Genomic DNA, 13,347 nt, shown 5'->3' with positions numbered 1-13,347 from the left:
TGTAATATGCCTACACATATGAATAGTATTAAATATAACCTATTCTCAAAATGTGCATCACCATTCAGAAAAAAAAAAAAAGCCTAAGTAATAGCCTTTTTTTTTTTTCTTTCTTGCCTCCAGGGTTATTGCTGGGGCTTGGTGACTACGAATCCTCTGCTCCTGGAGACCATTTTCTCCATTTTTGTTGCCCTTGTTGTTGTTTTTATTGTTACTGTTGCTATAGCTATTGTTGTTATTGGATAGGACAGAGAGAAATCAAGAGAGGAGAGGAAGACAGAGTGGGAGAGACACCTGCAGACCTGCTTAGTCATAGCCTACTATTTTCATCATGTGACAGATAAGAGCTTGATCTCTACAAGAAGACTATATAGGTCTGGTTATCAGATTAAATAAAATCACCTTAAAAGTTGTAGCTACGCACAGATTTACACCATTTTTTGAAACAACATCAGTCTAACAAGTCCAATAACCCTCCTAGTGTGATCACCTATAGACTCCTTGGCCACACATCTTCCCTTCTTTCCAATGGCCCACATAATGGTCCTCTTTATTCAGTGCTTTGTTTGGGATTTTGTATTCTCCATACCTGTGAAGGAAGGTTGGGGGAAAAATATCAGAATATGTATTTATGGAATACTCACTTTCTATATGCATAAATTGGTAAGCATTTTAACATGGAGAATAGAGAAAAGATTTATGTACAGGGTGGAAAGAAAGTTGGTGTGAGTGGTATCTGTTACTGAAGCCATCCGTCATGCTGGAAAGAGTGTCATCAGCAGGGTTAAAGAATAGGAAAGCTTTCAAGGGAGGGGATTGGATACAGAGATCTGGTGGTGAGAACTGTGTGGAACTGTACTCCTCTTATCCTATGGTCTTGTCAATATTTCCATCTTATAAATAAAAATTAAGAAAATAAAGAATATATGCAAAGTAGACTTCTTAGCTCTTCCTACATGAAGACCCCCAACTTTCATCTGCTTTATTCTTACCTTTAGGTTTCTGAATATTAAACAATTTGTTCTGATTTATATCTTTTTTTAAATGTTTTATTTTTTTTTTCATTTTTATTATTGGATAGAGACAGAAAGAAATTTAGAGGGGAGGGGTAGAGAGGAAAAAGACAGTAAGACACCTGCAGCCCTGCTTCACCACTTATGAAGCTTTCGCTCTGCAGGTGGAGACCAGGAGCTTGAACCTGGGTCCTTTTACACAGTAATGTGTGTGCTTAATCAGGTGTGCCACCACCTGGCCCCTCTGCTTTATATATTAATGCTTTTCAGCCAACAAGTTGCCAAATTGACTTCCCTGGGCAGAGGACCTCTCCAATGTGTTCTGAAACTCTACTTCCCTAGAGCCCTACCCGAGTCAGAAAACAGAAATAGGCTGGGGGTATGGATCGACTTGCCCATGTCCAACAGAGAAGCAATTACAGAAGGCAGACCCCCCCCCTCCCACCTTGTGCACTCCATAAATTTTTTGGTCCATACTCCCAGAAAGATAAATAGGGAAGCTTCCGATGGAGGGGATGGGGTTCAGAACTCTGGTGGCTGGAACTATATGTAGCCCTCTTATCCCACAATCTTGTTGATCATTATTAAATAACTAATAAAATTAAAACTAAAAATGAATTAAAAATATAACGTCTTTAAAAAAAAAAAGAATGCCATCAGCCCCGATGCATGGAGTGTGCATGGAGTGTTTTACTCCAAATCCAGAGAAGCACAGGAAATATGTGTCCCTGGCTTATCTCTGCCACTAATTAGTTATATGAACTTGAGTGAACCCAAGTGTCCTGTTCCATTATCTCTAGAATAAAGTGGGGAAGGGTAAAAACCCAATATCTTAAAGTCTCCGCTCATTCTAAGACTCTATTAGAATATTATGTCACAGGGCTGGACAGTGGCATACCCAGTTGAACAAACATGTTACAATGTGCAAGGTCCAGGGTTCAAGCTCTCAATCCCCACTTGCAGAGGATAAGCTATGAGAACAGTGAATTGGTGCCACACATCTCTCCCCCCTCTATCTTCCCCTTCCTTCTTGATTTATCTCTATTTTTATCCAATGAATAAAAAAAAAATCAATATTTAAAGAGATTATACCATAAAAATTTATAGATTATCACACACAAATCATCACCCAAATTTTATCATAATTGTCTTATACATAAAAATATATTTCAAAAGCATAATACAAAATATTTCACCACCAAAAATTTATTATGTACATATATTTATATGTGTGAGAAAAACATGAGGCTATACAAAAACAATGTCATTTGTGAATCATTAGAATACTGTATCACTTAGGGAGTCCCCCTGCAGCCAAGCACAGAAAGTAAAGATTTGAAACTACCAAAAAAAGATTTTCCAATGTCCTTTGTATAAAAGGGGCACTTTTCAGTCTTTATGACTAAAAAAATGGATTTTAAAAAGTTATAATTCAATAAAGTCTGTGCAACTTGAGGTCACTATGCTTAGTAGGTAAAGGGTTTGTTCTAGGTCAATCAAGGCTTAGTAGGTAAAGGGTTTGTTCTAGGTGAATCAAGGCTGCATCCTAGCTCATGTTCACACATCATGTTCACACATCTGCATTAGAAACCTGAGTATGTCGCAGGCATTGCTAACACAACAACAAAGATCTGTTAATAGTTCTAGAAAACAACTGTGAACACAAAAACAACATTTGTGACTGAAGTTGAATGTTTATTACATGGCCCTCTTACCCATCTTCCAAGCCATTCCTGAACATGCCGGAATACATCTTTCCATCTGGCCATTTCAAAATGCCTCTGGAACGCATAAGCAAAGAACAATACAGATCGACTGATGTTGCCAATAATCAGCATCACTTCAAAACAGCCAATCACCCTCCCCCACCACCCAAGTCTTCAACATTTTCACCTGCCATGTGGCTTCCCAGAGAGCCAGCGCCCATCATAGGTCGCATCCTTCAGGCGAGGATCCTTGTAGAAAGTGTATTTGGCACTGCGAGAGATGGGAGGCTCCTGCCTCTGGATACTGCTGCTACTTCCAAAAGGTGGAAGGTCAGAAGTTCCCCTCAAAGCTTGATCCACAGCTTGGCTTATAGCCCGTAGCCATTTAGTCTAGTGGCAAAAGAGTGTCAATAAGCTTATGGCAAGTACTCACCAAGCAGTGCTTTCAGTCTCCATGTTCCTTAGCAAGGACGACTGTTCTGTCTCCTAATGGTTTTCTTACTAAGCAATGCAGGCCAGCACTTGGAACTGACTGCTTCAATGTTTAGAGTTCAGTCACGTTAAACAAGTCAATGGTCTTGATTTAATGATTTATCAGCCATAATTATGGATCATTAGACAAGAATAACTATTTTAATTTCTTCTCTACTAACACAATAGGTAGAAATAGAGTTAGCCAAAGGCTGAAAGGAAATACTATCGTGGACTAACCTTCTCCTGGGGTGTTGATGAAATAAGAATGAACTGCTCCTCAGGTGTGGTTATCTTTAATCCATTCCTAAAACAGTTCACAAGGATAGATATCAGCAGGTGTAACAGCTGCCAAGACATTATTCCACAAACATGAAAGTAAGAGGGTCTATCATCTCAGCACCACATTTGGATGCCTGAGGTTTGTGCATTAGTCCCCAGTTCCACGCATAGCATCTCTCTCTCTCTCTCTCTCTCTCTCTCTCTCTCTCTCGTTGATGTAGAAACTCTCATATATAGTTAAGTAAATAAACAAATGCAAATGCAGCCACATGTAGATTTGGTTCTCACAACAGAGGAACGTAAGCAATTATGTCCCTTCAGAATGAACACTGGAGCGTGAGCACACAGAAGCCCTCCCACCACTTCTCAAGACCTGCCACTGACAAACTAGAAGCATGAGCCTCACCGTGCAGAGCGGTGGAGAAGGGATCCTTAACTTTTTTCACATCTACAGATGTGATATGAGTGACAGAGGGAGAGATTTGGTGTTGAGTGAGAGGTATACTTACACACCGCCAGCTTCTTCAGAAAGAGGTTCTGCCCACAGAGTGGCCAAAGGGAAGACATGGTGTGTGGAGAACTGAAACAGAGAACATGAAGACACATATGAGAAAGACCACGTGGGCCCAGGTCTCTGCTGCATAACACCCTTCAAATGGGTAAGTTCTTGTAAGCATGACCTGTGACACCATCCTCATGACACAGCAAACTCCTGGGGGACCTCACCCTCTACGGCAAACGTTCACCCCTTGAGGCGGCTGATACTCATTTTCAAACTGGAAACCAAAAATCTCCCTGAAATTGGCCCATACTACAAATGCAAGCTAACCATTCTTTTATTCAAGAGTTACAGGGAGTCATTTTTTCCAGACATCAAGTAATGGCTAAATTGACTTAATAAACATACAACTCCAGGGGCCAGGCAATGCTGCACCTGGTAGAGTGTGCATGCTGCTACAGTGTGCGAAATACTGGAGTTCAAGGCCCAAGGCTCCACCTGTGGGGTGGGGGTGTTTCACAAACAGTGAGGCAGTGATGCAGGCAACTCACTTTGTCTTCCTCACTGCCTTCCCCTTCCCCCTCAATTTCTGTCTCTATAAAAAACAAAAACAAACAAAAAACCAACACAGCAAAAAGGAAAGCACAGAAGTCTATTTCCAGGTACTTTTAAGATCAGGAATGTGCCTACCTGGGCATGGACAAGGGCATCATTAAAAAGGATGAACCAGTTCACAGAGAACCTCCCAGCATGCTGCAGAGATAAGGCTCGGTTACTGCTCTCACAGAGTAGCCGGCGCTCTGGCTTCCTCAAAGAGTCCTAAAAGTTAAAAATAAGTCAAATTTGAACAATCAAGATCACCTTATTTTAACTATTTATTTGATAGAGCAAAGAGAATTTGAGAGGGGAAGTGGAGATAGAGAAGTTTCCCATTTGCAGGGGGTAAGCTTTGCAAATGCTGAAGCAATGCTGCGGGTGTCTATCTGAAATAATTCTTTTTTTTTTTAATTGTTGTAGTTATTATTGTTGTTGTCGTTGTTGGATAGGACAGAGAGAAATGGAGAGAGGAGGGGAAGACAGAGAGGAGGAGAGAAAGATAGACACCTGCAGACCTGCTTCACCGCCTGTGAAGTGACTCCCCTGCAGGTGGGGAGCCGGGGTTCGAACCGGGATCCTTATGCCGGTCCTTGTGCTTTGTGCCACCTGCGCTTAACCTGCTGCGCTACAGCCCGACTCCCTATCTGAAATAATTCTGATTATTCAACTTTATTTTTTTTTAATTCTAGGATTCTTTCAGAAAACCAGAGTGTCGGACTACTCTGACATAAGTCGTCAGAAGACTGCTAGAAATGAGATGAGGTTTTATGCTTAGAGCATCCGCTGCTGTGATCCTTAGGGTATCCTTAGTTGAAAAATGGGGGGGGGGGGTTGTCACTAAAGCATCATTACCATAAAGAAGGAACAGAGAAAATGATGGCAGTTGTTATGGATATGCTGCTGTTTGTTGGAGCAATGACAATGGGCACACAGTTTACCGTCATTTTTCCAGGAAAGGTCTTCCAAAAGCCCAGCGTGTATTCTGCTTCCTTCCTTTTCCTGCCAAGATGGAGAGCAAGAGACTCATAACAAGCGCTGGAATCCTGCAGCTTCTGGTATTCTGGGGATGTCTGGAGGCCAATAATTAAGGGAGAAAAAAAAATAATATAAAACACTTGCCCAGAATTCTTAGTTTTGGTGGTTTTGGTATATAGTGTTAAATTCAGAGATAAAATCCAGCTTAGGACAAAACAGTAATGGGAGTTGGCAAAGACTAGTTTCAGAAGATCAGACTACATACAGATCAACGTGACATAAATGACTATTTGCAGAGGGAAAGAACTCAGAATAGGCTCAGAGTTCTCAAGCTCATCTCCTTCTATTCCAATTAGATGGATTTTGTGTCAGTAGATATTGACCATACTACAAAAACTGAGAAACACACACACACACACACCCCAATGAACTAATCTGAAATATAAGGACCTTTTTTTAAAAAAAAAAAATCCTTATGCTGGTCCTTGAGCTTTAGCGCCACATGCGCTTAACCCGCTACACTACCGCCCGACTCAAAAAAAAAAAAAAAATCACTTTTTTTTCCCCCTAAATCTTACATTATCTGGAGTACAGCTGAACTTTCATGTCTGCCAACATTTAATCTTGGTATGTTCTTCAGTTGAAATATATGGAGCAAAACTTGCCTTGTAAAGACATAAAGTTGGGGGGGGATAGATAGTATAATGGTTATACAAAGAGATTCTCATGCCTGAGGCTCCAATGTCCCAGGTTCAATCTCCTGTACCACCATAAGCCAGAGCTGAGCAGTGCTCTGGTAAATAAATACATAAATACAAAGTTGGAATATTTAAATAGCCCTTTCAAATAATCTGATACTATACTGAAATGTGTTAATGGTAGTTGCTTAAAGGTTAGCTAATTTGTGGGATCAGACATTGTATCAACTTGACTTTCTGGACTCTGCTATACAGAAACCCACAAGAATAGAATAGCTTATTATCTGTGCATAACTTTGGTGTTTGGAGAACTGGGGCATCATGCATGCATAATCTCACAGATTCTAGGTCGACTTCCTGTCCCCCTACCCCATCAGATAGAAGAATAATAACCAGAGAGATAGGGAGGGAGGGAGGGAGGGGAGAAGAAAATTGGGAGTGGAGGAAAGAGAGGGAGGGAGGGAGAGAGAGACATCATAGCTCCCTCCAGTGCCCTGCTGCTCCTAGGTGACACCAGGCTCAGACCTGGGCTGTGTGCACAGCAACACAGGCATCCAATCCTGTGAGCTCTATCTCTCCAGCTTCCACCTATGCATGACTTTATGGAGGTTGAACACTTGGAAAAAGTAGTTCACTGATTTACATGTCTTCCAAATGTGGGTGCGTGTTATTATACAACATCAAAAGTTATTATCACTACTAATCTCAGGAGACAAAGCTCAGTACTGGGAAACTGTCAAGTTCACAGTGATAGATACATGTTTCACACACTCTTTTACTTGAAAGTTTAGATTTTATCACAACACATGCTATCCGTTTTGCCCTTAAAGTGACAGGCACATTTACTTATGCAGAAGGCATCTGCTGAGTAATCAAACATGAATAATCAGTTTGTCTGCTATAAGTTACTTCAAGTTAAAAAAAAAAGAAGCAGCAGCAGCTGCCAGGGGCTGGGCAGTAGCACACAGGGTTAAGCGCACATAGTGTGAAGCATAGGATGGTTTGAGCCCCCAGCTGCCCACCTGTGGGGGAGAGGGGGTGTCACTTCGTAAGCAGTAAAGCAGGTCTGCAGCTCTTTTCTCCCCTTCTGTCTTCCCCTCCTCTCTCAATTTCTCTCTGTCCTATCCAACAGCAATAGCAGCAACAACAATAAAAGAAAAAAGATGGCCACCAGGAGCAGTGGATTCATAGTGCAGACACTGAGCCCCAGAGAGAATAACCCTGGAGGCAAAAAAAAAAAAAAAAAAGCCGTGCTCAACTGACTACTACAACCTCATACTGAGGGATAAGCAATAGAGCTGTTTTATCTGTACTTCCTATTTTGTCACAAAGAACATTAAGAACAATATTCACTTGAGGTTAAATAATTTAACTGCTTCATTAAAAATATCCTTTATAAAAAAGAACAAGTATTTTATTTTACTATCATTTTTATTAGTGATTTAACAGCACTTGACAGAATTCAGGAATATTTTCACACTCACATGTGAAGCATGCAAGTCCCAAAACCTCCCATCAAAGTTCTGTGCCCACCCCCCAGCCTACCCCCTCACAAAACCATTTTAGTTCTCACATTTTACAAGAAAGTCTTATATTCTCTCTTCTTTTCTTTCTTTCTTTCTTCCTCTCTCTCTTTCTTTTCTTTTTCTTTCTTTTTTGCTTGCAAGTTCCTTTGCTTTAATCGCAACTAGATGATTTTTTCTTGGTGGTGGAGGTAGTGCTGTGGTAAACAGTAGGGTCGGGTGCCTATATTACTCCACTGTTCTGGGAGGTTTTTTTTTGTTTGTTTGTTTTTAATAGAAGGTGAGTGACAGAGAGGAATATTAAGAGAGGGAAAGAGAAAGGAAGAGAAGAGACACACCTGTAGCACTGCTCCACTGTGCATTAAGTGTCCGCCTCTACAGATGAGGAATGGGGGCTTGAACCTGGGCCCTGACACGTGGTAATGTGTGTGCTCTCCCAGGTAGGCCACCACCCAACCCTGCAGTTTTGTGGGGTTTTTTTGTTAAATCTTTTTTCCCTTTTATTTCCCTTGTTGTTTATCATCATCATCATTATTGTTGTTATTGCTGTCGTTGTTGAATAGGACAGAGAGAAATGGAGAGAGGAAGGGAAGATGGGGGGGGGGAGGAGAGATGAGAGACAGACACTTGCAGACCTGCTTCACTGCCTGTGAAGTGAACCCCCTGCAGGCGGGAAGTGGGGGGGGGTAGAACTGGGATCCTGATGCTGGTCCTTGCACTTTTCGACACTTGTGCTTAACCTGTTGCACCACTACCACCACCAACACCCCCGGCTCTCAGTTTTGTGTTTTTTAACTGTAAGTTCATAGTAGTAAAAACCTCAAGAACTACAAGTACAATTCTGGTGCCACTATCTTGGCTCATGCTGAAGAGTCAACAAATTTACTCCTATTAATTTATTTATTACTACTATTATAAATAACACAGTGGAAGAAATGAAGCAAAGCAAAACAAAAATCTTCGCATTAGCTGGAAAAAAGCTTTGCAACCTCCCTGAAAGGGCCTTTGGAACCTTTCGGGACCATCAGACAACACAGAGAACCAATCACGCTTTGAGGGGAAGCCACAATGGCTGTGAAACGTGCAACGTGAGCAGATGGTTAAAGGATGAGTCCTCAGTCATGATTACAGCACAGTCCACAGTTCTTACAGTCCTATACATTCAATTCTCCATTCTTTTAAGAAACACAATGTTGGGGCCAGGTGGTGGCTCATCTGGTTGAGCGCATACATTACAATGTGCAAGGATCCAGGTTCAAGCCACTGGTCCCCACCTGCAAGGGCAGGGGGAAAGCTTCACAAGTGGTGAAGCAAGGCTGCAAGTATCTCCGTCTCTCTCCCTTTCTCTCCCTCCCCTTCCTCTCCTAATTTCTCTCCGTCTCTATTGGAAAATAAATGAAATATTAAAAAATATATTTAAAAAATAAAATAAAAAACAAACACAATACCTACTGCATGTGGGGCATACTGTTGAGTGCTAGGAATAAGAAGTGTTGAGGAAGGCATCATTTTTGCCTTCTCGGAATTTAAAACTGCACAGAGGAGGGAGAAATACAGCATACTGGAAAAGGCCGTGATTTTTGTTAAAAGGTGACATGTCAGAGACAACATAGTAAAGAGGTTAAAAGAATAGACTCTGAAGTCAAAGAGCTTGAATATGAACTCTAGTTCTGCCAGTTGTCATCTGTGTCTCCATTGTTTCATAAGTAAAAAGGGAACCATAATAATAAGCCAGTTTCAAAAGGCTGATATGGGGACTAAAATCTACATATAACATGCTCATGCTCAGAACGGTACCTGACATGTAAAAGACATTTAAAAAACATTCGGTATTATTAATCTAGCTTAAGGAATATTTATCAACCCACAGACATATGTAGAGAATGAATATATACATAGTTTAATCTTAGACTTAGCCAGTAACAATTTCTAGTAATGGAATATGGCTACATAGTTGGGGGGAAATCTTTCATATAGAGGACTTTGATTCTCCAACCTGGTTAGGGACCACCAACAGAATGAGGCTAAGGTTAACAGAAGTAGGGGTGGGTGGTGGCTCACACATTACTATATGCAAGCACCTAAGTGTAAGCCCTGGTCCCTGATCTGCAGGGGAGGAGGTTTCATGAGTGGTGAAGGAGAGCTGCAGGTATGTCTCTTACTCTCTCCTTCTCTACCTCCCCTGCTCCTTTCAAGTTCTATTTGTCCTATCAAATAAAAGAAAGGAAGAAAAAAAATTAAAAAGGGTACCAGAAGCAGTAGATTCCTTGAACAGGCACTGAGGCCCAGCAGTAACACTGATGCCAATAAAAAGGAATGAGAAGATTAACAGAAGTAAAGCACTACACAGAGGTGGTAATGACTAGCACTTTTTCTCCCCCCTCACCCCACTTTCAGAAACAAGACTTGAATTTCCTTTCTCTTAGCCAGTATCCAGTCTCCTTTCCCTCTCTGACACGGGGTGCTCAGATTCACTGCAACGCAAGTCATGTTCAGTGAGTTTCGTGAGAGGCAAAGTGGGTGTGAGGTACGGGCATAGAGGGCTTCACCTTCACCATCACCAAAAAATAACTGCTCACCCAGATAATGAAGGTTTCCCATGATGAAGATGAAGGCAGAGGAGTTTCAAGAAGGAAACAGAAGACAAAGAGTGCTACCTCCATATGCTAATTTACAGAACAAAGGGGATCAAAGAAGGCGAGGAGTAAGAGAGGACACTGGTTTGTAGAGGGCTTTAAATGCCAAACTAAAGCTCTTTTTTTTTCTTTCACACATCATTCAAACTAGAAATTATTATTATTGTTATTATTATTATATAACTGAGGACATTTTAAGAGAGAGAAGACCTACAAGATCACAGATGGATCAAACCACATCGATTGAGGCAGAGGAAGTAGCTTAGTTGTAGAGTCCCTGCCCCCTTTCACGCATGAGACTTTTAATTCAATTTCCCCACACTATAGGAGAGCAACAAGAAAAACTCCACCAGTGGTGAAGTAGTACTCTAATATCTCTCTCTCTTTACATTTTTTATTTTAAAAATATTTTATTCAATATATCAGAGACAGAGTTCCACATGGAAGGGAGAGGGGAAGAGATAGTGACAAGTCAGAAAATCACATTAGTACTTGCAGTGCTAAAGGCTCAAACTAGGCATGCTAGTAAGTCTGATGTATCAGTTGAATCATCTCTCCGGCTGCTAACTTCTTCTAAGTTAAAAAATAAATAAATAAAAAGAAATGCCACTCTGGAGACTGAAATCTGTTTAGCTAAGAAGATAAGATTCTAAGATTTTCGGAGTCGGGCAGTAGCACAGCAAGTTAAGCGCATATGGCGTGAAGTGCAAAGACCAACCGATTCGAGCCCGACTCCCCATCTGCAGGGGAGTCGCTTTACAGGTAGTGAAACAGGTATGCAGGCGTCTATCTTTTTCTCCCCCCTCTGTCTTCCCCTCCTCTCTCCATTTCTTTCTGTCCTATCCAACAACAACGACAACAATAACAACAAGGGCAACAAAAATGGTGAAAAAAAAATGGCCTCCTGGAGCAGTCGGTTTGCAGTGCTGGCACCAAGCCACAGCAATAACACTGAAGGAAAAAAAAAAAAAGATTCTAAGATTTAGAAGAAATGTAATGATAAGGGATCCCAGAGTAACTATGGTCTTTCTAGAGCCCTTTTAGAGTGGAAACAAAATGAAATTGCACATTTCAGTACAACTGCAATAGGGAATGTTGTTTTAGAACTCAACTTTAGCATATGTCCATATCTTAACAGTGCTGATTTTCTTTTATTTTTTGGGGAAGGGGATAATGGTTTACAATATAGTCTTTAACACACGGACCAGTGCTAATTCTCTGGGACTCTACCTAAATACTACATTCAGAAAGTAGAGTAGCTAGCATAAGAAAATCCTTAACAGTATGCTTTCTCATTGTGTACCTGCTGCAGCGACCCAGATACCTGGCATGAGGTCATGACATCTCCAACTCAGGTGGTTTGTGCACTGCCTCAGAAGCGTGTGATTTAAAGAGCTGTGTGACTTGTACTCATTATACACTCAAGTCTTGATGACGGCAGAGTGCACTCAGAACTGGGCCTTGACTTTTGTTCCATAAAATGAATACAACTAATACGTTTCTGAGAGGATATTAAATCCACAGCAAAGAAAATTAGATGTCCGATAGTCACACTTTCTTCATTCATGTCTCTACAGGAAATACAAATTAACTAGAGACATAAAGACATTAACTCTATTGAGTTCCAGATCTTACAGCATAACTCAGACAACCATGACCCTTAGCTTCCCAAGTGTCCACAGGGGTTAATATGCAGGTGCTTACCACTTCAAAGCATGTAGCAAGCTTCAACAAGACCTTAGCGTAACCGTGAAGTCGTCTGATTGGCAAGAAAAACAATGTATTCAGTATTTCCATCAACTGGGTATTTTCATCATTCACTTCTGATAAGCCTTGCAATAGTTCCTGGTTTTTATTGAGAAAATCACTGGACATAGGGGGGGGGGGGAAGTGAAATTCAATTATAAAAATACACGATTCTGAATAGGAATACTTTAAAAAGATAGTCTTTATTTAGAATGCTTATCTTTGGTGCTATAAAATTAACAGAAGAAAATACAAACGAAGTGGACCAGACTTAGTTAAAATAATTTCCCTATATATTAAAAGATTTTCTTTCTGTGAAAAGTACTAAGTGGTAGCAACAATATTCTGTAAGAATGGTTAATCACAGACTTGTGCCTGATGTTCTACGAAATGAATCATGCATGACAAAGTTTCAGGAAGTAATAAGAAACCAGCATTACAGCTTATGACAGCATCACCTGCTCATTACAAAGTCAAAAGTCATAGCATACTTTCCTGTGTGCCATTACATACTTCACTTCTTGCTCACAACTGGGGAGAAAAACATTGCCACTTTTTAAATGAAAAAATACTAGGCTCCAGTGTGAAGAGAGCTGCCCAAAGTCTTAGGGATATTAAGTGGTAGCATTGAAAAAGAACCCAGACCTTCCGGCATTCTCAATACCATTATCACACTTCTGATGACAACTGAGGGCCACAAGGTTAATAATACCTGTCCTTCATGAAGTGATAGAGAAAAGTCCCTATTTTCATTTGTCTAACAAATGGCTAAATCAAGTATTTTCTTTGGTACTCAAAAAACACAGAAATCGGGGCCAGGTGGTGGCGCACCTGGTTAAGTGCATACATTGCAGTGTGCAAGGTTGTGGGTTCAAGTCCTTGGTCCCCATCTGCGGGGGGAAAGCTTCACGAGGATAGAGCAGGACTGAAGGTGTCTCTCTGTCTCTCTCTGTCTCCTCCTCCCCCTCTCAATTCCTCTCTGTCTCTATCCAATAATAAACAAATAAATAAAATATTAAAAACACACACACAGAAATCTCTGGCTATTAGAATGACAACTGGCAGGTAAGTGCTTACATGGCAGGTTTAGCAAGAAGCTGGAACCCTCCCATCACAAGGAAATTTGTAATAGATGTGCAATACCTTGAGCAAAAAAGAAAACACATGTACATTAGTATCAAAACATAGATTTTTAAAAACC

At 40.8% G+C, this 13,347-nt stretch overlaps 1 protein-coding gene across 1 annotated transcript in view; it reads right to left on the bottom strand.

Moving 5' to 3' along the window:
• Positions 1-13,347, bottom strand: part of ALS2 (alsin Rho guanine nucleotide exchange factor ALS2) — a 97,922-nt gene that overhangs the window by 23,922 nt on the left and 60,653 nt on the right. Inside the window, exons 12-21 of the mRNA XM_060193494.1 lie at positions 13,224-13,289; positions 12,105-12,267; positions 5,507-5,638; positions 4,662-4,790; positions 3,982-4,052; positions 3,431-3,497; positions 2,907-3,109; positions 2,729-2,794; positions 491-589; positions 339-355 (exon numbers count right to left, since the gene is read on the bottom strand). Of these exons, the coding sequence (XP_060049477.1) occupies positions 339-355; positions 491-589; positions 2,729-2,794; positions 2,907-3,109; positions 3,431-3,497; positions 3,982-4,052; positions 4,662-4,790; positions 5,507-5,638; positions 12,105-12,267; positions 13,224-13,289 (1,013 nt within the window). The remainder of the gene's footprint in view (positions 1-338; positions 356-490; positions 590-2,728; positions 2,795-2,906; positions 3,110-3,430; positions 3,498-3,981; positions 4,053-4,661; positions 4,791-5,506; positions 5,639-12,104; positions 12,268-13,223; positions 13,290-13,347) is intronic.

The sequence above is a fragment of the Erinaceus europaeus genome, chromosome 7 (genome assembly GCF_950295315.1).
Source record: "Erinaceus europaeus chromosome 7, mEriEur2.1, whole genome shotgun sequence".
NCBI classification, from domain to species: Eukaryota; Metazoa; Chordata; class Mammalia; order Eulipotyphla; family Erinaceidae; genus Erinaceus; species Erinaceus europaeus.
This window is presented reverse-complemented; position numbering and strand designations above follow the sequence as displayed.